Source organism: Myotis myotis, unplaced genomic scaffold (assembly GCF_014108235.1).
Source record: "Myotis myotis isolate mMyoMyo1 unplaced genomic scaffold, mMyoMyo1.p scaffold_m19_p_2, whole genome shotgun sequence".
NCBI lineage: Eukaryota > Metazoa > Chordata > Mammalia > Chiroptera > Vespertilionidae > Myotis > Myotis myotis.
The window spans coordinates 14,782,720-14,805,410 of record NW_023416324.1 but is presented as its reverse complement, the minus strand read 5'-3'; the positions used below and the strand labels follow the sequence as shown (position 1 = coordinate 14,805,410).

At 45.6% G+C, this 22,691-nt stretch overlaps 2 protein-coding genes across 6 annotated transcripts in view; one reads left to right on the top strand and one right to left on the bottom strand.

The window, feature by feature from the left end:
• Nucleotides 1-11,349, top strand: part of LOC118675002 (aurora kinase A and ninein interacting protein) — an 18,727-nt gene extending 7,378 nt beyond the window's left edge. The window contains 4 exon segments of the mRNA XM_036347125.1: nt 7,012-7,138; nt 8,219-9,043; nt 11,280-11,291; nt 11,294-11,349. Of these exon segments, the coding sequence (XP_036203018.1) occupies nt 7,012-7,138; nt 8,219-9,043; nt 11,280-11,291; nt 11,294-11,349 (1,020 nt within the window).
• On the bottom strand, nt 10,380-22,691 carry MTFR1L (mitochondrial fission regulator 1 like). 5 transcript variants are annotated; one of them, XM_036347120.1, is made up of 8 exons: nt 21,999-22,538; nt 19,961-20,112; nt 19,756-19,869; nt 19,149-19,253; nt 15,616-15,725; nt 14,895-15,106; nt 13,398-13,719; nt 10,380-11,516 (listed from the first exon to the last, which is right to left on the bottom strand). In XM_036347120.1, exons 3-8 carry the CDS (start codon nt 19,777-19,779, stop codon nt 11,411-11,413), a joined length of 879 nt encoding a protein of 292 aa, XP_036203013.1. In that variant the 5' UTR covers nt 19,780-19,869; nt 19,961-20,112; nt 21,999-22,538; the 3' UTR covers nt 10,380-11,410. The 5 variants fall into 5 exon arrangements, with proteins under 5 accessions (XP_036203013.1, XP_036203017.1, XP_036203012.1 ...); XM_036347124.1 differs by lacking the exons at nt 19,961-20,112; nt 21,999-22,538 and adding an exon at nt 22,545-22,691 and having other exon boundaries at nt 13,398-13,683; XM_036347119.1 differs by lacking the exons at nt 19,961-20,112; nt 21,999-22,538 and adding an exon at nt 22,545-22,690.

Below are 22,691 nucleotides of genomic sequence, written 5' to 3'. Positions count from 1 at the left end.
CGCAGTCACTGATATCATTTCCTGCCTCGTTAGTTTATTCCCAAAGAGTCCGGTTTAAAACTTTGGTTCCCCCACTAGTTCCTGTTTCTCTGACTTTAAGACTTCCAGCCCATAGCAAAACACTAAAGGCTCCCTTTTACACAACGTAGAAACCTGCCGCTTCCTAAAGTAGCTATGAAATAAACACAGGTTTGTTTGAGTTTTGTTTTTTTTTTAAATGTATTTTTATTGATTTCAGAGGAAAGGAGAGGAAGAGATAGAAACATCAGTGATAAGAGAGAATCATTGATTGGCTGCCATCTGCACGCCCCCTACTGGGGACCGAACCCCAGGCATGTGCCCTGACTGGGAATAGAACTGTGACCTCCTGGTTCATAGGTCGACACTCAACCACTGAGCCAAGCTGGCTAGGGTAGGAGTTCTTTACATATATTGGATATTAATCCCTTATCAGATAATATGATTTGCAAATATTTCTCCCATTCTATATGTTGTCTTTTCACTTTCTTTTTTTTTTTTTTAAATATATTTTATTGATTTTTTTACAGAGAGGAAGGGAAAGGGGTAGAGAGTAGAAACATCGATGAGAGAGAAACATTGATCAGCCGCCTCCTGCACACTCCCCACTGGGGATGTGTCCGCAACCAAGGTACATGCCCTTGACCAGAATCAAACCCGGGGACCCTTGAGTCCACAGGCTGATGCTCTATCCACTGAGCCAAACCGGTTAGGGCTCTTTTCACTTTCTTGATAGTGTCCTTTGAGGCACAAAAGATTTTTACTTTTGATAAATTCCAATTCATTTTTTTCTTTTGTTGCCTTTGGTTTTATTGAAAAGACTATCAATTCACATTGAATCTTCTCTGAGGGTTTATTTCTGGGCTCTATTCTCTTTCAAATATCAGTTTCTAGATTACTTTGGTAATTTGTTAATTACCTTTAGAGTAAACATTCACAATGTCAGTGACTATACCCTTTCATCCTATCTGTGTTTTGGACCTTATGTGTGACATCAGTTTTACAGTTACAGGAGCTCATCTTAGCTTTGCTCACAGTATTAGAAAAGCTGTAGTTAGTGTTTTCTGACAGCGTTGTTGATGTTGAAAATGTAATGAGTAGGTATATATAAAACAGAAACAGGAATGTATCCTTCCTATATATCCATCCTCTTGGTAAAATATTTATTGAATTGAGTACTTACTATATTAAGCTAGTTGTGTGGAGGATAGAAAGAAAAGTGAGTCAAATGTTGATCCTAGGAGAAGTCTTGAAATATCAAGTGATAAATGTGAAGTTCAAAAGAGGAAGAGGTCACATATGGCTGTAGGAATCAGAAATGTTTGGGGATGAGCTGAAGAATATGTAGCATTTCAGAGTTGGGTGTGAAAAAGGCCCTTCTGTGTGAAGCACAAAAGTGAGGAAGGTGGAAGCCATAATAGGAACTGGCATCTAGCTCAATATTGTGATACATGGTACATGAAGGGTTTTTGGTAATGGAGGGAAAGGTAAACTGGAATATGAATGTGTGCAGTCTAATAGTCCACCCTTTATGCTATAGGTAGCAGAGAAGCTATTGACAGAACATTGTGACAGTATGATCACAGTTGTTCTTTAAGAAGATTGATCTATATGTGGGACTGATTGAACAGGTAGTGAATGGGAACCTGACCGGTTAAGAGATTGTTGTAATAGTTTAGGACTAGGCAAGAGTTTATGAAATCCTGAACTAGGGTAGGGTGTTACTTGTTTTGCAGGTTTGGAAAGGTTGAAGTAAGTTTTGATTTAAAACTTTGTTACTAATTCAACAGAGCTTATTTATATTGCTAGAGATGAGAATCCTGATAGCTTTTCTTGGTCAGACTCCTTAAATAATTTTCCTTATTAGATAGCACATCCTTTCAGCCTGATTTGATGAGGCATGATAGTGACTGGTTGGAAAAGGTTTTTGTTCAAAATGTCATCAAATTAATGCTATAAGAGACTAAGGAGGAAGGGGGGACTTGGTGATGATGCTGTCAGTGACTAGAAGCGGGAAGAAATCAGTACGAGCCCTGGGTAGCATAAAGGCGGTAGTATGACAAAAAGAATGAAATACACACATTCATGTATTTCACAGCTATGTTAGCTTATATGGGAAGTGAGACTTATATATAAATTCAAGACCAGAGCGACCATTATAAAAAAGGAAGTTGGATCAAATTATGTACTAGACTTGTACTGAAGGCCACATGAATCATAAAGGAATTAAATTGGTTTGAAAGCAGGACTTGAAGACAAGCTTATAGGTAAATAATCAAAAGAGAAAAAGATAGAATGAAGGCTAAAGTGAAATTAAATTCTGTGGAAGAATAAAACATTTTCTAACGAGAAGAGGAGTGAAGTATATGATCCCAGATCTGCTTTGATACTTTGTGGAGTATAAGAAAGGGTCACAATTTGGGGATGATTTGCAGCCAAAAAATAAAAATAAAATAAGCATCACATTCTATAAGAAGATATCACAGAGGATACTTATAATACAAGAAGAGCAGGAGCTCTGTCATTGTAGGAAGTCAGTTTTTCCTCCCACCACTCTGAAAGAAGAAAACTTGATGGGACCATGAATGTGATATACCAAAGAACGAGAGATTCTTTGGTTTGGAGGGAATATGTTCCTTGAGATTGGATTGTTTAGGGCATTCTTATAGGGTAAGAATTGTTAACACCTGGGTTATGGCTCACCAAGGGGGTTTGATCCTATAGGAACCCTATGCCTATTAGACAGGCATAATGTATACACTGGGGCTGCCTTTGTTTTGAGGTGGGGGATAATCTACTGAGGGACTTTGAGCCTGGGCCCCTCTCAGTTCCAGATGACCTGTTCTTACTCAGTCTTAACATTCCATTGAGATAAATGTGTATCCTTCTAAGAAATCTACAATTGGGGCAACATCACTCAGGACATCACTCTGACCTAAGGAATAAACGTCCCATTTACTCCTGCTAAGTATGGTCATGTTGTTGAAAAGCTTTATTCCTACATGTTTTGCTAATTGAGGTCTTACTGTTTGTCATCTGATAAACAGTAGTTTTTTGTTTTTGTTTTTTTAATGGGACTTAGCATACTTGTAGTAAATTTAAAAAATATTTATTTTTATTGATTCCAGAAAGGAAGGGAGAGGGAAAGAGAGATAGAAACATCGATAATGAGAGAGAATCATTGATTAGCCGCCTCCTGCATGCCCCACACTGGGGATTGAACTGTGACCTCCTGATTCATAGGTCAGTACTTAACCACTGAGCCACGCCAGCTGGGCTAGTTGTAGTAATTTTAAAAGCTATTATTAGTTTGTCCCCCACCCTCACCCCCCTTAAGCTATAAGCTTTACCAGGGCAGAAACAGTCTGTTTTGTTCATCACTATATTCCCAGTAGTTATCACATAGGTGCTCAAATACTTGTTCACATACTAACACATTATTTCATATATCTAGGATGTATGTTTCATAAAAATCTAGAGACTTATGTGCCTGCTTAGACTTCTCATAGCATGGTAGCCAGGTTCAAATAGTGAGCATCTTAAGAAAGCAAGGCATTTTTGTGACCTTGTTTGGGAAATCATGTACTGTTACTTCTGTCATACTTTGTCAGGTAGTGACAGAGTTCTTCAGAACCAAGTTCAAGGTGAGATCTCACCACTTGATGGGAGGAGTGGCAAGTTCACATTATAAGAGCATGTGAAATAGGAGATCTTGTATTGGCCATCTTTGACAAAGACAGTCAATTACAGTTGTTTGTAGTTTTCATCAAATTAAAAAACAATTTTACCCATAATTTCTTCAAGTATATTTTGTTCTCATCTGCCTTGTTTTTGGAATTCTAATTATATGTATGCTTGATAGCCCATAGATCATTAAAACTTTTATTCTTTTCAGTTTTTTTTCTCTCTTCATTTTGAATAGTTTATATTGTCTTCAGGTTCACTGCTATGTTCTTCAGTAGTCTCTAACCTTTGAGCATATTTATATTAAACTAGGGGCCCAGTGCATGAATTCGTGCACCTTGAAAGGGCCTGTGGGTCTTGAGGCTGCGGTGAGCACAGGGGTGGGTCTCAGCCCATCCTCCTGCTGCGGCCCCCAGTCCCGTCTACCGGCAGCCCTGCTCCCGCTGCCACCATTCCCACCCACTGATGGCGCCGGCCCCGGTCACACCCACTGATGGCACGGAACAATTGGGGCCTGGCGCCAGCAGTGGGTACGAGTGGCGGCTGCTGCCCCAGTTGCCCCTCACGAGCAGGGGGAGGTGGAGAAGCCCTGAGCGGCGATTGGGGCCACTGCTGGGCGCCGGCAGTGGGTGTGAGCAGTGGCTCCGGTGCCAGCAGCAGGTGCGAGCACCTAGTGGGACTGTGGCGCGTAGGAGCAAAGAATTTTCAGTATCGACCAGAGGCTCGCCCGATGATAGTGACCGGTGCCCTGCCTTGGTCTGGCTCCCCCACTTACCCGCTCCACCATCCCGCCACGGCTGACGCCTGCCATGGTCCGCGCGCGCACCCCCTGGTGGTCAGTGCACATCATAGTGACCGGTTGTTCCACCCCGTTCGGTCTATTTGCGTATTAGGGATATATATATATATATATATATATATATACACACACACACACACACACACACACACACACATACATATATATATACATATATATGTGTGTGTGTGTGTGTATATATATATATATATATATATATATATATATGTTTAAAGGTTTGTCTGCTAATTCTGTCATCCCTGGGTCTGTTTCTATTAACTGATTCCCCTTACCCCAAATTTTTATAATTTCCAAATATAAAAATAAAATATTTTCCTGCGTCTTCACATATCTAGTAAATTTTTTTCTTTGTCTAGTAATTTTTTATTGTATACTAGCAACTTCGGTGCTACATTTTTAGGTGTCTAGATTTTGTTGTCTTGAAAGAATATTGAAACTTGTTTAGGTAAAGAGTTACTTGCTAATCAGCTTGCTACTGTAAATGTTTGTTTTTAAGCTTTGTTAAGGCTGTTTTGGAATAGCTTTTGCTCTAGGGCTAGTTTAGCTCTAAGTCTAGGGGTGATCCTTCTGAGAACTCCACCAAATTTAAGGAGGTCCCTCTCCTGTGGCTATAAACTATCCCAGACCTGTGTGAGCTCTGGGAATTAATCAGTTTGCAATCCTGGCATTTCTTTGGCCCCATGGGTTGTCACCTAACACATGGGTAGGTTAGTATTCAGTAATAGACTCAAGGGATCTCTATATGGATTTCTGGATGTATTTCTCTGTGCTGCAAGTCCCAGCCACCTCAGCTTCCTCAAATTCTAATCACAATTTACTCCATCAAGCAAGATGTGGTACCTTTTTTTTTTTAATTTTTAAAAAAATATATATTTTATTGATTTTTTTTACAGAGAGGAAGGGAGAGGGATAGTCAGAAACATCGATGAGAGAGAAACATCTGTCAGCTGCCTCCTGCACAACCCCTACTGGGGATGTGCCCACAACCAAAGTACATGCCCTTGACCAGAATCGAACCTGGGACCCTTCAGTCCACAGGCTGACGCTCCACTGAGCCAAACCGGTTAGGCGCCGTGGTCGGCAAACCACGGCTCGCGAGCCACATGTGGCTCTTTGGCCCCTTGAGTGTGGCTCTTCCACAAAATACCACGTGCGGGTGCATACGTACAGTGAGATTGAAACTTCATGGCCCATGTGCAGAAGTTGGTATTTTGTGGAAGAGCCACACTCAAGGGGCCAAAGAGCCGCCTGTGGCTCGCAAGCCGCAGTTTGCTGACCACTGGGTTAGGGCAAGATGTGGTACTCTTGCCACTCTGTACACTGTAGTCTGGCAAGTTCTTTCAAACAGAAAACTAGGGTGGTCACAGGGCTCACCTTATTTGTTTTCCTTCTTAAAAATCCTTTTCAGGGATCACAATCCTGCACTGAATGTTATCCATTGTCTAAAACCAGTTGTTTCATGTAACTTATCCAGATTTCTACTTTTGTATGGTAAAAGGGAGAGTTCTATACACTATTATAAGTCAAAGTATGAATTTTAAATCCAGGATTTCTTTTTTCGTTTCAACCACTTAAGTTTTTAATTTCCAAATATAAAAATAAAATGAAGTCAGCTTTGGGCTAGAATTAATAATTTGGGTTCAGGTTTCGCGCCTACTTCTAACTTGCTGCATGAATATTGGTAAATCCCATTTCTTCTTTGACTTTTATAGCCAAATTAAATTGAATATAACCCTATTCTCACTAGTTCTCAGGCATTCCATAGCAAGCAAATAGAAATAAAAAACCACACTAAATAAGGATGAGGTTATAAAAGCTGACACTTCCAAAACCTCTTTGGTCCATCTTCCAATTCATACTTTTTTGTAAAGTATAAAGGGGCCTGAAATGAAAGTATGGTAAGACTGATGTTGTTTCATTGCCTTTACTCCTACTGAGTGCCAGGAACTGTGTAAGACTTACATGAATTAACTCACCAAATCCTCCTCACTGTCCATTGGGATAGGTAATGTTATTTGACCCCATTTCTCACATGAAAATGAGACACAGAGATTAAGCAACTTGCAGAGGGTCATATAGCTAAGTGGCAGAGGCAGAATTGGAATTGATTTGAACCCAAGCTGTGTGACTCAGGAGCCACGCTCTTAACCACCGTGTGACTATTTGAAAACTTGAAATGCATCAATTGCTGCTGATGGAGAATCATTGTTTGTAACTGTTAAATTCATCCTCGGAATCCCTTCAACAAACCCTTTTTGTTTAGTCAGCCTGATTTCCATGAGGAAGCAGAAAGATTGGGCTATAGTTGGAATATGTGATTCCTGAGAAAAACACACCATCAGTATTGCAGGAAATGATGGAAGATGATATACAGCAAAAACTACCTGGGAAATAGGATCTGAGGGGAGTCACTGGCATTTACTGAATTTCTCCTGACTGGCAACTGTTTTGATATTAATAATTTCTATTCTTTTTCTCCTAATTTTCAGACACATTTAATCAAGTCAAGCACCAAAATGCTACCACTCTTGCCTAGAGAGAGAAAGGCTACTCAAAGAACTCCACCTGCAGGCGTTCGGCAGACCAGCATTGCTTCCTTCTTCATGTTGCAGTCGGGTATGGTGACCTGCCTGGGCGCACCCAGGGAGCAAAAAGGGGTGCATTCATTTTTTCATGCTGGAACATTTATAAGTGACACCAGTGCATAGCTCACCTATTAGAAGAGGTTATAAAACAAAATCATCGCCTTCTGAAAAGCAATATATACATGCTTTTTACAAACATATTTTTCTGGTTCTGTTTTGCTCAGTCTAATATTAAGTATTTGTATTCCCTGTCAGAGCAGTGAGGACAGGTATACTTGGGAGTTGAGGGTATATAGGGGAGCTGACCTTTAGTTAGGGGTATGTCTTGGATTGGCCACAAGTAGTCTGCATGATTAATTGATAATTGATATTTTTGTATAAAGCGTCTCAAATTAGCCAAGGTGCAACAAGTTTTTTTCTTAGAAAAGTTTGCATAAAGTTGGCTTGTGTCTCAACATCCTTTGACGGTTCTTTGCCTGCATGTCCCACTTCAGGGGACCAGCTGACTCAGAGCAGGCTGGGACTTACCGAGCAAGGTTCCTGCCAGGTGAAAGGAGAGCTCTAACTCTTGGTGCGGTACCCAGGATTGCTTTGCATAAATCTTCAAAATGTACTCTCCGTACCCCAAACAAAAACTTAAGCTCTTTTGCTTTAACAAGGACAGGCTCCCCACCCCCCTTTTTTTTTCTTTCCCCCAAAACACTTTCCATTTCAAATTGTAAAATTCTGGTATATTCTGTTTATATAGAATTTTTAGGCAAAATAGACAAATCTTTCACAAAACAATTTCTGCAGTGTGATAAACTTCACATATGAAAACTCAGCTGGAAAAGTGGTCAGATTATGTAATGTTTGACTTTATTATGGAGCTCATGGGAAGCATCTATATATTTGAGTAGGGGGGATATATAAGCTTTGTGTTTTAGAAAGATCATTCAGGCAAGAATAGAGATTGAAAGCTGGAAGCTCAGCCACAAGGGATGTGAAGAGTCTAAGACCCCTGCACAAGGTAGTTATAATAGCTGATACTGATTTCAGAAAGAACCAGCTAAATCCTGCTCAGGGCAGAGTTTCCCTGCAGAATAATATGTGTTCATGTCTGTTTCACTAGGAAAGAAAAATGGTGATCAGAGGAGTGTTTCATCATATATAGAAAGTCAGACCAACAGAGAGTCTAAGAAAGATGCGACCCAGCCTGACCATCTGACCCAGGGCTTGGGCGATGATTTCATGGCACCCCCTTTAGCCTCTTCAACCCCTACAGACATCCAGGAAGCTGGACTTCCTCCTCAGTCCCTCCAGGCTTCTGGCCACCACAGACTGGGAACCCTATTCTTGACTGTGCTGTCTTCGTTCCAGCCTGAGACTAACTTAGTCTGTGCTGGAGAGAATCAAGACTCACTGGCTTGTTCCTTCACCCAGGACGTGGAGAGTTCTTGCTTGCTGGACCAAAAGGAGGGAGAGAAGGATTCTTCCTGGAAAAGGGAATGGCTTCATGGATCTAAGAAAAAGAATCGCCAGGGTATGGAGAGACGCAGTAAACCACCTGGGGGCAAGGGCCTACAGCCCTGGGACAAGCCTAAATTGGAAAAGAGGTCTGCCAAAGAAAACAGGCAGGCCCCTGTCCTCTTTCAAACTTACAGGGAGTCCTGGAGTGGAGAAAACACAGAGGCAGTGAAACAAAGGTCTTGTCCTGTTCCTGTGGTCTCCTGGGACAGTGAGAAGGATGACAGGGACTCCTGGAGTCAGCTTTTCACTGAGGATTCTCAGGGCCAGCGGGTCATTGCTCACAACTCCAGAGTTCCTTTCCGAGAGGTAACCAACAGTTGGAATCAGGGTTTAGGGCAGTTTCTTAGCAGCCCTGGGGCTCAGTGCCAGGATAGGCTTACTCAGTTAAACCTGCAGCCTGATTTGCTCTTTACCCAGGACTCTGAAGGTAACCAAGTTATCAGACACCAAGTCTAAATATCTTTGAGGGTTTGGTTTTAAAAATACTTGGGAGGTACGGAATGAAGCTATTGTTGTTGAACATTTTGTGTAAATAAAGCTGGTGGTGATACTTGTTGAGACAGTATGGTTGGCATCATGCCTTTCCCTGAAGAACAGGTAGCTAGTAAATTCCTTGTATGAATTCAGTGAGCACTGAGGAGGCAAGGGAGGTATTCATCTCTCCACTAAAGGACCTATTACTCAAGCAACTCTTAGATGCCTAACTGGGACATTGCTTCTTCTTTTTTTTAAAAATATATATTTTATTGATTTTTTTACAGAGAGGAAGAGAGAGGGATAGAGTTAGAAACATCAATGAGAGAGACACATTGATCAGCTGCTTCCTGCACACCTCCTACTGGAGATGTGCCCACAACCAAGGTACATGCACTTGACCGGAATCGAACCTGGGACCTTTCAGTCTGCAGGCCAACGCTCTATCCATTGAGCCAAACCGCTTAGGGCTGGGACATTGCTTCTTAGAGATGTGTATACTTTTAATCTCTGGTTGTAATCATACTTACTCAACCTAAGCTTGGGACCACTAAATCCTAACACTTTTGAGTGGTAAACAGGAGCAGGGGGATAGAGAGATAGGTAGAAGGTAGAATTGTAGCAGTATTATTTGTTGTTATTTTATTCTTGTGGTGACTTTACAGCATTTTAAAGTTATAGTCTCTGTTTAAATCTCTCTTCCTTAAAATTCCTGAGCTATATAGCAATCTAGATGTGACTGTAACACTCCTCTATTACAAAGTGGGTGAGAACTCCCTTTGTAAAACTGAGTCCAAATAAATGACTGTTTACCAAGCGGCTCTTGTAATTAAAACATTACCAGTTTTATTTTTGAAAAAGCAACCTTTTAAAAAAATACTATTTTTATTGATCTCAGAGAGGAAGGGAGAGAGAGATAGAAACATCAATGATGAGAGAGAATCATTGATTGGCTGCCTCCTACACACCCCCTACTGGGGATTGAGCCCGAAATATCAGCATGTGCCCTTGGCCAGAATCGAACCTGGGACCCTTCAGTCCACAGGCTAAAGCTCTATCCACTGAGCCAAACCAGTTAGGGCGAAAAGCAACTTTTTAATATTAGATGCTGTCACTGCAGTAGGTCCGATCTGAACAGGAGTCTAATTTGACCTTTGTTCTATCCAAGACTTTATCCATCAAGTAGCAGTTTTCTGTGATGCAGGTGTAGTACCTAAGAGGCTCCTAGGGGGCAAGCTTGCAAGTTGTAAGATGGAACAACTTTAAGAGCTTAGGACAAAAATCTCTCCTTTTTTTTTTTTTTTTAATAAAAAGCAGGACTTTAAAAGGAAAAGGGGTACGTCAGGAGCCTATTATGAAAGTTCATATACTACAAAATTAACAGGAATCCTATACCCATTGGGTACATCAGGTGATTGTAACTCAGAGATGGACACAGCAAATGCAGTATCTTGCCAAATCCTTTAATGTCAGGTAGTACTTCAACCCAAACACACACGGGATACATACTGCAGAAAAGGGACCTGAGGGCATCTGAGTCATGCATGGTGTGGATACAAACCTCCTTGGCCCAATGCAAAGAAGCAGTCAAGGGCCTCAAAGAAAGATGTTATTCTCTTTCCCCTCTCCATTTCTGTTTCCTACTGGGCTTGAACTAAAGTCCATGGAAGAGCAGGAGTTCAGTCAGTGGGGCCTTGGAGGGTATATTTGGTTGTACAGTATTACAAAATATATTTAAGAAAAAAACAGCCCAGGCCTCCCAGAAGCAGCCCAAATGTCAGCTGGTCCAGAGGGCCGACCTCTACATCTAGGTGGTGTTAGACATGGGAAGAGGGTGATTGCTGGACATTGGTGTTGGTTTGTGATGGTGCAGCATAAGATTTTTCCTGCCCTGTGAACATGTACATAAACACTGATAGCTCTCTCTGCTGCAAGAAAGCTGCTAAGAGTAAGTGACAGCTGGGCACAAAGTGTCCGGTAAGACCAGTTATAGGGTCTTATGCAGTGAAGTAAGTCATTCAGGACCTATTTTCACACAGGGGCAAGGAAAAACCAGAAACTTCTAGCTCAGCCTTTAGACCAAAACATTCCAATCTATACATTTACCTGTAACAAGTCTCTCAGCTCACAACAGGCCTTAGCTTCTGCTAAGGTTTGAAGATGGGAAACATATAATCCAGCTCTTTCAGTCCAAGCTCTAGCTTTCGGCAAGACTGTTGCAGAAAACTTCTGATGGAGAGACAGAAACATCTGCGGTGAGGAAGGCAGCTACTGAAGGAATTCCAGGAGCAGGAGACTGAGTGTGCAGAGCTGAGTGCTGTCAGTTTCCTTTTCTACTGAAATCTTCTTCCTTCAGAGCAAACTTCCTTCTTAGGACCTCAGAGATAAGGACAGCAGGGTCCTCCTCCTTCAGTAAACTCCGGTTCCTAGAGACATAATAATAGCTTAATAATAATTTAATAATTTGAGTACTTGCTCTGTCTTGGGCAGTGTTCCATGTCTTTGAATATGATCTCATTTAATTCTCAACAATCTTACGAGGTTAGGTGCTATTACAATCTCTTTTACAAATGAGGAAACTGAAGCACAGAAAGGTTATACAATTTCCCCAAAGCTACTAAGTCAGCCAGTGGTGAATCTAGAGTCCAAAAGCAAGCTAGCTGATTGTAAATTTCATTTCTTAACTAGAATGCTTTACTATTTCCTGAGATGGCTATAAAATGTGGACAAAGGACCATCAACTAGTTAGAATTGGCTGTGATGGCCAAGCTTCTGCTCCCACCTTTGGTGCTATATTTTCTTAGTAACATTTCCCCAGATCAGCAGATAAAGTGACATATCTCTTGTCCATTTTGTCTTTTATTAGTTCCAGGGAAATGGTGTTCAAAAAGTTTCCTACTATTCTGTCTCCCCATCAAGGGGTCTGTGAGCTTTTTAAAATGAGATCTAGAATTTATAGTAAAATGTTCACATAAGGGACCTGTGGGAACAAAGCCCACTCCAAATTGGCGTAGGTTCAAATTACCTGACACATCATAAAAGTATGTCCTAGATATCTGGAAAATAGTTGCTTGAAATCCTAACGGACTTATATCCATATACATACATCCTCATGAAGTTTTGCTAGATATAAGGGTCAAGATTGATTATTAAACCTTGAAAGCAAAAACAAGAGTAATTGCCTTCAGTCTGTCACATTTCTGCCCCTTTGTTAATGGGGCTACTTTCCCACTCTTTGCCATTAACCCATCTCCTCCAATGAACAAGGGACAAAAGATCCCAGGACACAAGTGGGAAGGAGGGGCTTGGGTCTCATATGGGGCAAGAAGCAAGTAAAAAAGTTTGAGAGTCAATGACCAGAAGAGAAGGACTCAGGGCAGCTCCATAGCAGCAGCTGAATTTGGGAATGCAGGAGACCGAAGAACTGTGGGTATGACCAAGACCAACCTGGCTAGGGCCAGAGAAGGAAGGTGAAAGTGACTTCCCTAAAGGATCCACTACCAGGAAACAATGAGGGAGTCACAGCCTTGTCTGGTTTTCAGACAGAAATGGCCAGACACACAAAGGGGTCCTTGCACAAGGTGAGTAACCTTCCCTTCAACAGGAACTTGGGAGAGAGCCCTCTTCTCTCACAAGAGCTTTTAATCTACATTAACAAATACAGCTGCACATCCTGGCCTTCGAAGTCTGGATGTCAAACTGAACTGTTTTAAAGCCCAGAAAGCTGCAAATAAGCTCCTTCGGTGTGTCCCATGCAGGTGCTCAGACCCCACTGAACACTGCAAGGTGGTCACCCCTCCAATATGAGCATTCTGATGGGCAGCCAGGTTTAGAAACTTCTCAAAAAATCCTTGTTCTCAAGTCTCTGAAATTGCAGGGTTAGTTTGCATAACACCACTCTTTCAAAGCAGAAACTCCCAACCTGATGAAATTCTTCCACCAAAAAAGTCTACCAATTTGAGATACTAAAGTAATTATTAGGCAACCCAACTTTGAAGGGTGGGACATGGGGACACTTATTAGCAGTATGGTAATGGTAAAGTCCCTGGGACAGAAGTGGGATTAGATGAACCCTGTAAAATTCCACTAGTCTAACATTTGGTTGGATTAGATCACCCCAACAAATGTAAAGTGTTACTCCTCAGACTGGGGCCCCAGGGATTAGCAGGCAGGTGGCAAGGTTTGTGAATGAAGTTAACACATGGCAACTACTGAGGACTTGCTATGTAAGTACCCTTTATTAGATCATTGGCCACAGGTAACTAAAATAGTAAATAGATCACCAGAGCTCATTATCAAATACTTACAGATCTTGACTCTGTTTCATCCGGTGAAAGTCCTTCAGGATCCCCATCATATCTGCAAAGCTGCTGGCCTTGGACAGAGAGACACAGTCATCCTCTTCAGATGAGCTGCAGGTAGCTTTGTGTTCTGGTTTGCAACATTCAGGGCTGGCAGAACAAAGCAGGGGGACTGATGGAAGCTCGGGGACCTCTACCTCGGTCTCCTCAGTGATGTCACTAATGACAAAGGAAGTTGTAGAGTGGAATGAGGATCCAAAACAAGGTAAGGGAGAAGAGACATTTGAACTTCCTGGAGATAAGAAATCTGGCGTTAATGAAGCCGAAGCTGAAAGAGAAAACAATAGGCATGGATGGACATTGGGGCTAGAGTACAGCAGTAATATCTTCTGCTCATAAGCACTGCCTACCATTCCTTCATTTCCTGGGCTGATATCCCAGAAGAGCCCAGGGTGGTTTCTGTAAGCCGGAGGAAGGTTCCTCCACTATGCTTCCCTCTCAGGATTTCAAGATGTAGAAGCAGGGCTCCTCCATGTTCCAGGAGAGCACAGCACCTCCCCCCTCACCCCATAAAGACCTTGGCTCCTAAAAGCTCCCATTCCGCCTTGAGCTCTGGAGTAACAGCCTGTTTAGACTGAAATAACGACAGGACCAAGGCCTGAATTTGTTTCTTTCTCTAACTGGGCTAGTGCTTTGACTACCCTCTTTAAATGCTGTCTGTGGCTGGAAGAAGCATTCTGTAGCAATAGAATGGTGACCCTCCTAGTTCCCCAAATTTTAACAAATTTCCTCAATTTTTAAGAAACACTCGTTTTTCATAAACTACTTTAGGTTATCTCTTAGCTGCCAATAAATGCAATTCCTCTATAAAAAAACAACAAACGATTTCAAAAAGAACACTAATTTTCATGTTCTACCACCTGGTAAGCTTTAGGAACTGACTGAGCTCAACTAGGAGGGGGGGGAAAAAAAAGGAATATGGGGATGAATAAACCCTGAGCTGCTTGGGAGAGACACCTATTGGTATTTCATGCCACCAGTAAAGGCAGACTCCCATCCTTTTCCATTGTTCTGTCTAAGCTGCAGACAGAAAAGTGGAGGGATGGAGAGGTGGTCTCTGGTAGACAGGACAAGGGAAGAGAAGACAGGTGCTCAAAGGGGATGCTTATTTCTTATATGGAAAAGGAAAGCTGCTGAGGGCTCATGGAAGACACGATCTTAGAGACACTTGGCAGAGGGTGTTGGTTTTGTGGCCACGGGAGAGAACCTGCTTGGGGTCACAGGCTAAGTGAAGATCTTGTTCCTGACCAAGCAAGTCAAGCTCAAAATAACTGCCAAAAACCATCCAAGAAGTACGATAGACTAACCAGGCCTCAGAGCAACCGAGTGCTGGGTCCAAGTCCACCTGAACCAGGGACCCTCATTTTCTTTACCACTATCCTGTCCAAGAGCCAGGGGAAAAGGAACAGCCTGCTATATTCTGGCCCTGACTCAGCCTCCCACCTGTATCCGCTGCCACTATCTTAGCAATCTGGCTGCGCAGGTGGCTCAGCTCATCCTGCAGCTCTGTGGTGCGGCTCAGGGCCGGCAGGGCTGGCTTCTTCAAGGCCAGGAGCCTCTCCTCGGACCCACGCAGGTTGGGCACTGAGGCATTGCGCTGCATGACAATCAGAGGGCTGGGCTTCCAAGTGTGCCTCAGGGGGCGTGTATCACTCCTGGACCAGGGAAAGATGGGTATATCAGAGTCAGCTGGCCACTAGCCCCTTCTAAAATTCCTTCACCCACCCCAGTGGTTCTCAACCTTCCTAACGCCGCGACCCTTTAATGCAGTTCCTCATGTTGTGGTGACCCCCAAACATAAAATTATTGTCGTTGCTACTTCATAACTGTAATTTTGCTACTGTTATGAATCGTCATGTAAATATCTGATATGCAGGATGTATTTTCATTGTTACAAATTGAACATAATTAAAGCATAGTGATTAATCACAAAAACAATATGTTTTCCGATGGTCTTAGGCGACCCCTGTGAAAGGGTCGCAACCCACAGGTTGAGAACCGCTGACCCACCCCTACAAGATTAACAGCCAGGTTCTGCTTCCATTCTGAGCCCAGAGATCTTATTCCTATTGCCCTCAGCCTCTCACAAGCCCTCCCCCTGCTGCCTGCCTCACCAGGGAAGGAGCTCCCCATTCCCCAACAGTCTGGCCATTGCCTCGCCTACCTGACCCGGGCGTATGTCTCCTCTTCATCTGCAGCAATCCAGGCGATATCAGCCAGAGTAGGGACTGGGGGCACATCCCTCAGACACAGATCAGAGACATTGGGCAGGGTCTATAGGGAAGCAAAATTCACCAAAAAACACATTATGATGAGATAATCAATCTGGGCAAAATACATAGGAGGGTACCTAGTTCAGCACTGGGGTGTCAGAAAGGCTTCTTGGACCTCATCCATGCCTACTGTTTTCTCTTTCAGAGGGTTCCAGGTTGGAAACAGCTTGAATAAGCAGCCAGAAGCGAGTTGTGGGATTACAAATAGTTTTGCATGGCTAAAACAGAGGATGGGGGTGAGGAGGTTGTAAGAGGTTGGACAAATTAGGAACTTTGATTCTAAGATCAATAGTAAGCCACTGGAAGTTTTAAGTAAGGATTCGATTTTAGGCTTTAGAAGATTACTCTGCTGCTGTGTGGAACACGGATGGGAGGGTGAACAAACCAGTTATGAGGCTGTTGTATCCAAGCAAAACAGGTGGCCTAGAGGAGGGATGGGCTCTGTTTTAATAAAGTTTTACTTGAAAAACAGTCTCACCAATTTCTGTGTGTGTGTGTGTTTAAGAATATGTTTTTGATTTTAGAGAGGAAGGGAGAGAGAGAAGCATTGATGAGAAACATTGATTGGCTACCTCCTGCATGCCTCCTACTGGGAATTGAGCCTGCAACCTGGGCATGTGCCCTGACCTGGGATCCAACCAGCGACCTCTTGGTGGTTGGGATGATGCTCAACCAACTGAGCACACCAGTCGGGACTCACTGATTTATGTATTGTCTGTGATGGCTTTTAAGTTTTAACTGCAAAAGTGAGTAGTTGTAACACTGTTATAGCCCACAGCCTAAATGTTTATAATCTTGTCTTTTACAGGAAAAGGGGTCTTCAGTGGAACAGGCCAGTTACCTTTTAACAGAAAGGGCTATTGCCTACCAGTGTCTTGCCCTCTGGTTGTGAGAATACAGGTACAAGGATATCAATAATCTCATGATTATTGATATCAACAGGAAGTTTTAACAGGAAGTTTCCTCTGGCTAGCTCTTGATCACACCTTTGTAGCTAATTGGGATTTACACTGTTATGGCAACACTGTTTTATTTATTTTTTAAGATTTAAAAAAAATATTTTTTTTATTCATTTTAGAGAGGAAGAGAGAGACAGCAACATCAATGATGAGAGGGAATCATCTCCTTGGCTGTCTCCTATACCCCCCCACTGGGGACCAAGCCCGCAACCCAGGCATATGCCTTTGACCGGAATCAAACCTGGGACCCTTGAGTCCACAAGCCAACATCCACTGAGCCAAACAGGCTAGGGTATGACATTGTTTTAAGCCAACTTGGTAATTTGAACATTTAGACTTGAATAAAAAGACACAATTATATAAAAGGAATATAGTAGGATTCCATAAAATAAACCCTCAATCCAAATGAACAACAACCGGGGAACTGAGTCTGAGTGACACTTGTTAAAATTAAATGAAAAAATTAGTATTCAATCGTGTTGAGTGTGAAAACAAAAAAACAAAGAAACATACATCTAGAAAAAGAACTATACCAAAACAATAGTTACTGTCATGACTATGTTATTAGAGGTAATTTATTTTCCTTTCTCCTTTTTCTTCTTAATCCTCACCCTAGGATATGTTTATTGATTTGAGAGAGAGAGAGATCAGTTGCCTCCTGTACGTGCCCCAACCCGGGATTGAACCTGCAAACCTTTTGGCATACTAGTTGATACTCCAACCGAGCCACCCTTTCTGGGCTCTTTTCTCTTTATTTTCCATAACTTAATGTTTTTATGTGGGTAAATTTTTAAAAAAATAAAGATTTCCTTATTATATTTTAGAGTAATTTACAACAGAAATTCAGGGGTAATTTCTCAAAAAGCCACCTATACATAAGTTAAATTCAGCTGTTCCTGCTACCAATTGTTTGGTAGGTGGATCAGGAATTGATGGCTCTCACTTTTAGATAGGGATCCTGGGTCTCACAGGAGTGAAGTGGTCTTCCACTGACTCAGGAGCTGCTGCTAAGGTGGGCCATTTAGGGAAGCTTTCCTTGATTAGAGCAGCGCTCTACTACTGGCAATTAAATGAGAACATAAAGTAGTGGGCACAATGCCTTAGCATACAGCATGTGTTCAGTAAAGGTTAGCTGGTATTACTGATACAAGCACACCTTGCTTTATTGAGCCTCACAGATACTGCATTTTTACAATTGAGGGAAAGACCATGAGTAAAAAAGATTACATACAACTTGCTTTATTGTGGTGGTCTGGAAGCAAACCTGAAAATACCTCTGAGGTATGCTTGTACTAGTTAACATACTCCCCCCACCTTGTGGAAAGCTGTGCCCTTGATTAGCTCTGTCAGGCAACATTTAGCCAAAGGACTGGGGAGATTATAACCAAGTGTTGGAGCATCCCCCACCAAGTCCCCCATACTCCCTAGCTGTGCTCCCCTTGTTTCTGATACTTGAGGCAGTTAGGGCCACATCCCACTCGTGCCCTTTAGGCAATTCTGGATAATCTGGGCTATGGGATGGTCCCCCTCCATCCGTAACACACTCCTAACCCCATTCCTGACTCTAATACCAATCCTGACACTACTTCTGACTCCAGATCCAGCTCCTACACAGACTTCACAGGTCAACATCTAATATGTAAATTCATCTCCTTCATTTCTGTAACCACTGGGCCCATGTATCCCATATGTCTTTTCAGGCTTATATTTCTGCCTCTTCTGTGTAGGCAGAAAGTTGAAGTTATTCTTTTGTGGCCCAGCTCCCCAGATACACCTTAAGCAAGTAGCCTGAAGCTGGTGCTTAACCATTAGTTCTTAGGGAGGCAGCTGGGACTAATAAATGCTACTTGGTTTTCCATTGCAGAAGGGGGTTTCAGCGACATTGGCCACGCAAGAATCTGTACTGCAGAGTGGGTGCTAGAGGGAGGCCCATAGACCCAGAGGTAAGATTGAAGTAGCCTAGTAAAGGAGAGGCCAGACTTGCCCAGAAAGAAGAGGCTGGGCCTCAGTGAAACTAGAAATAGATGGCTAAGTGGCCAAGTCTCAGGGCTAGTAAAGAAAAGCAGAGTTCAACGCAGTCACAACACAGTACTCAGTGTCCCACGTGGGGATCTGCCAGGGTTGTAGGCAAACACCTCAGAGCACAGACCTGGCTAGTGTGGCGATGTGGTTCAGCCAGGGCCTTTGGCCTGTTCTGAGAAACGACTCTAGAGTCTGATGAAATCTGAGCCACTTAACAGAGTGATCAAACATATAAGATTATGAATTTATGAGCAAATTGGGAACCTGACTGTTGTGGCCAAAGGTTTGTGTGCAATCAGGAAGGCACAATGATCAGGATCCATTAATAAACATATACAAAATGAAAACAACAACAAAAAAACCCCAGGAGACTGGGGCACAGAGCAGCACCATCCTTCCATACTCTCTAAGCCTCTAGTCTCCGGCCCTTCCAGTGTACTCACCTCAAAGGACGCCCGGGGACATGGCTTCAGGGGCAGGTTGGTCCCAATTCTTCTCACTACACTGCGAGCAGCCCCATGCGGTTTATTTTGCCAGATCGGGATGGTCTAGAGCAGAGAGGGACAGTCACAACCTCAGAGATGAGTTCAAGCATCGTTCCCATCCTCTCCCCCACTCCCCTTTACCAGGGAGCCTGGACTCCTCAATCCCAGGGAGAGGGCACCCTGTGGGCAGAAGTCAAGTCTCAACTGTAAGTGAGGGCAGGATTCCCCGTTGTTAGCCTTCACCTTGGCAAGCCACCTAAGGGATACCTGCTGCTGCCAAGGCACAGTCCCTGCTGGGAGGGTCCAGTAAAGGCCTGAGGAATTAGCTGGGTGTAGGATCATCCAGGCTTCCCTCCTTTCCTCTGTACAGAAAGGCAGAGATACATGGACCCTTTAACTGCCCCCAGGTCACAGCTGGTTCTGCCAAGTGGGGGAGTGGGTGGGAGGGTGGCCTCCTTCCAGCTCCAGGCCTCCAGGGGAAAGCAATCACCTGGGGAGTCTCCACCTCCCAACAGGCCCCGTGCTCCGCCTTCCCCACACACCACAGCCCCGGGCTGCCCCTTACCGCATTGGCTTCCATTCCCGACATTTCAACCGGCTCCTGCACTTGAAGGACAGGGCAGCTTGGGGAGGCGTGATTCCTTCATATCAGGCCATCTTGCGGAACAGAGTTCCCCTCCTGTGAAACAACCCTCAGTGGGGACGTGATGGCCCCCACACAAGCCCCACAGAACCTGCAGAGCAATGACTAACACCAAGGCTTCTCTTACATTTCATGGGGGAGAAAACCAGCTCAAGAGACTGCCCTCGCCCACTAATGGCTCTTCCAAATCCAGACCCAAGGTTCTGTTTCAGACTTGTTGCATGAGCTTGAACAACCCTGGAAGCCCTCCTGGGCCCTTGGTTTCCTGAGGCAAAACTTCTAAAGATGAAATAGAACCCTTTGGTAGTTAAAAAGTTCATGGGAAAGGCAAACTGTAGGTAGCACCCAAGCCCCACACTCCTTGTTGAAGATGAGATGCAAAAGCCCAGCATGTGTCACCCCCCTAGCACTGCGGGGCCCCGCAGGGAGAGAGGTAAAATAGACAACAGAATGAACAGCATGCTCTAGCCCCGTGGTCGGCAAATGGCGGCTCGCGAGCCACATGCGGCTCTTTGGCCCCTTGAGTGTGGCTCTTCCACAAAATACCGACTTCTGCGCATGGGCCACAAAGTTTCAATCGCACTGTACATGTGCACCCGCACGTGGTATTTTGTGGAAGAGCCACACTCAAGGGGCCAAAGAGCCGCATGTGGCTCGCGAGCCGCCGTTTGCTGACCACGGCTCTAGCCTATCAGTCTACTAGGCTACAGGGAAAAGAGCCAAATTCTTTATCCTGGCTCAGCCGTCATAGGCAAGTCATTTAACCTTTCCAAATGTTGGTTTCTCCACCTGTAAAAAGGGGACAAGAACAGGTGTCACTCTAGCCTGCTAAGGATGCATCAGTGAACTAGGGAATTTTACAGGGCTTAAATGAACCCTTAAAATGTGACAGATGGGTGGGTCACTCCTGCCTGGATTCGTCACAGCTGCCCTTGTGTGGTGGGCAGAGGCAATCAGTGAGCTCTCATTCCCTGGTTCATCAAACACTAACGATGTCCACCTTGTGTTGGACACTGGAGGGGCTATGGAGGAGTCAGACAGCCACTCTCTCAAGGAACCACAATCTAGGACAGAGGCAGCACGTGGACACGCAGTTCTGGCCGTGGGTGACGATCAGTCGCTGCGGGAGAAAGGCACAGAGGCCGGTGGCCAGTGAACTCAGTCCTGACCTCAAGGTCCCCTGTGAGCTCGGAGGGGGAAGAAGGTACAACCAGCAGCAGCAGCACAGACCCAGGACAGGAAGGTGAGGTCCGAGAGGAGCGCAGTAGCATCAGGTAAAGATGCACGGGGTCACTGAGAGGGCCAGGAACGGCCAGGTGAGAGTAACGGGGGGCCAGGGGGGGGCTCTGAACGGGAGGGACTGGACCCCACGCAGCTCTTCTGGAAACCTCCCTCGTGAGTCTCTCCTCCCTGAAAGGAGTTATCCCTCACTTTATGGAGAAAGAAAGCTGGGAAGAAGGAATTCTCCTTCACGCGGGGAAAGGACGCAGGGACGAAGGAGCTTGTCTAAGGCCACTCTGCCAGGAGAAGCCACCTCAGGTCTGGCCCCAGCCCTGCTGCCCTGCGGGGGTGCCAGGCTGTGCGGACGGCAGCGCTGACAGGGCACACGCCTGCTTCCCTGCTCCTCTCCGAACCGACCCTCCGGAGACTCAGGGGCCCAAGTCTGCACAACAGCCAGAGACGCTCCGGGACACACTGCTAGTCACATCGGTCCTTCACCTAAAACCCCGGCAGACTGACTCCTGCAGGCCTCCCAGCCCAGCAGACCAACACCACAGCCCGAGGCCTCCCACCTGGCCCCGCACACGCCCGCCTGGTGCTCGCCCTCCGGCCACCCCGCCTCCTTTCGGCCCCCGACGCCACCTGAGCCGTGTCCACGCCATCCCCTTTCCAAAGCTCTTCTCCATGACTCCTCCGAGCTCAGCTCCAGCATCACTGCCCTTTACTGCTCCCCCCGGCACCCCGTTTCCTCCCTAATGAACTGTGACGGCCACTTGTCCCGCGGGCAGGCCGTCCCCGGCACCGCACACACGTAAGCATTCGTCCGATTAAGAAATGAATGAACGAGAGCACCGACCTGGCCGCCACACCCGCCCCCACCGTCCCCGGGTCGCCGGCTACCGGAACCCTGCCCCCGTCCACCGGCAACGAGGGCTGGTTCTTACCGCCTCTGCGCCCCGCAGCCCCTCTCGAGGCCGGGGTCGTGTCTACACACGGTCTCCCGGGAGCCGGGCCGGGCCCGGTCTCATCACTCCTGGGTCCCGGGCGCCCCACGGGGGCCGCCGCGCTCGGCGGAACTTTGCTGGGCGGACAGCGGCGCCGGGGGCCGCCGGGGGACCTTGCCCGGCCACGCCTCCCCTCCCCGCCACGGCCGACCCGACAGGGCCAAGGTCGGCCAAGTTCCCGCGGCCCGCCCGGCGGTCCCGGACCCACAGGCCGGGCCAGGCCCAGAAGGAGCGAGGAGGCAGCGGCGGCCCGGCCCGCAAGGACCGCGGTCGAAGCGAGAAGCCTCCGGGGTCGCTCGGCCACCGAAGCTGGGGACGCGGACGAGCCGCTACCCCGTGGGGACTCCGTTTCCCCCTCGCCAAATGCGGCCGACAACACCGGCTCCCGCGAGAGCCGGCGCGGGAGCAGCAGCTGCGAAGCCCGCACGGCGCCCGCACTAGGCCGCGCTCCCTCCTCCCGGGCTGCACTCGGACCTGGTCTCTCACCTAAGACTCCGGCTCCCGGACTCCCTCACCTCACAGCCCCTCCTACCACGGCCGGCCGCCCGGCCTCCACGGCGCTCACTTCCGCTGCCCGCCCCCGGAAGCGGTCCTCCGCACCTGCGCACCGAGCCGTAACCGCCCCCCCCCCGC

Bases quoted from the DNA above. Each gene is read 5' to 3' on its own strand.
- MTFR1L (XM_036347119.1), bottom strand. From the start codon at position 19,779: ATGTCGGGAATGGAAGCCAATGCG. The intron at 15,726-19,148 runs GTGAGTACACTG...GCTTCCCTATAG, and splicing joins GTCCCCGGGCGTCCTTTGAG to ACCCTGCCCAATGTCTCTGA. The intron at 13,720-14,894 runs GTGGGAGGCTGA...TTTCTCTTTCAG, and splicing joins GATAGTGGCAGCGGATACAG to CTTCGGCTTCATTAACGCCA.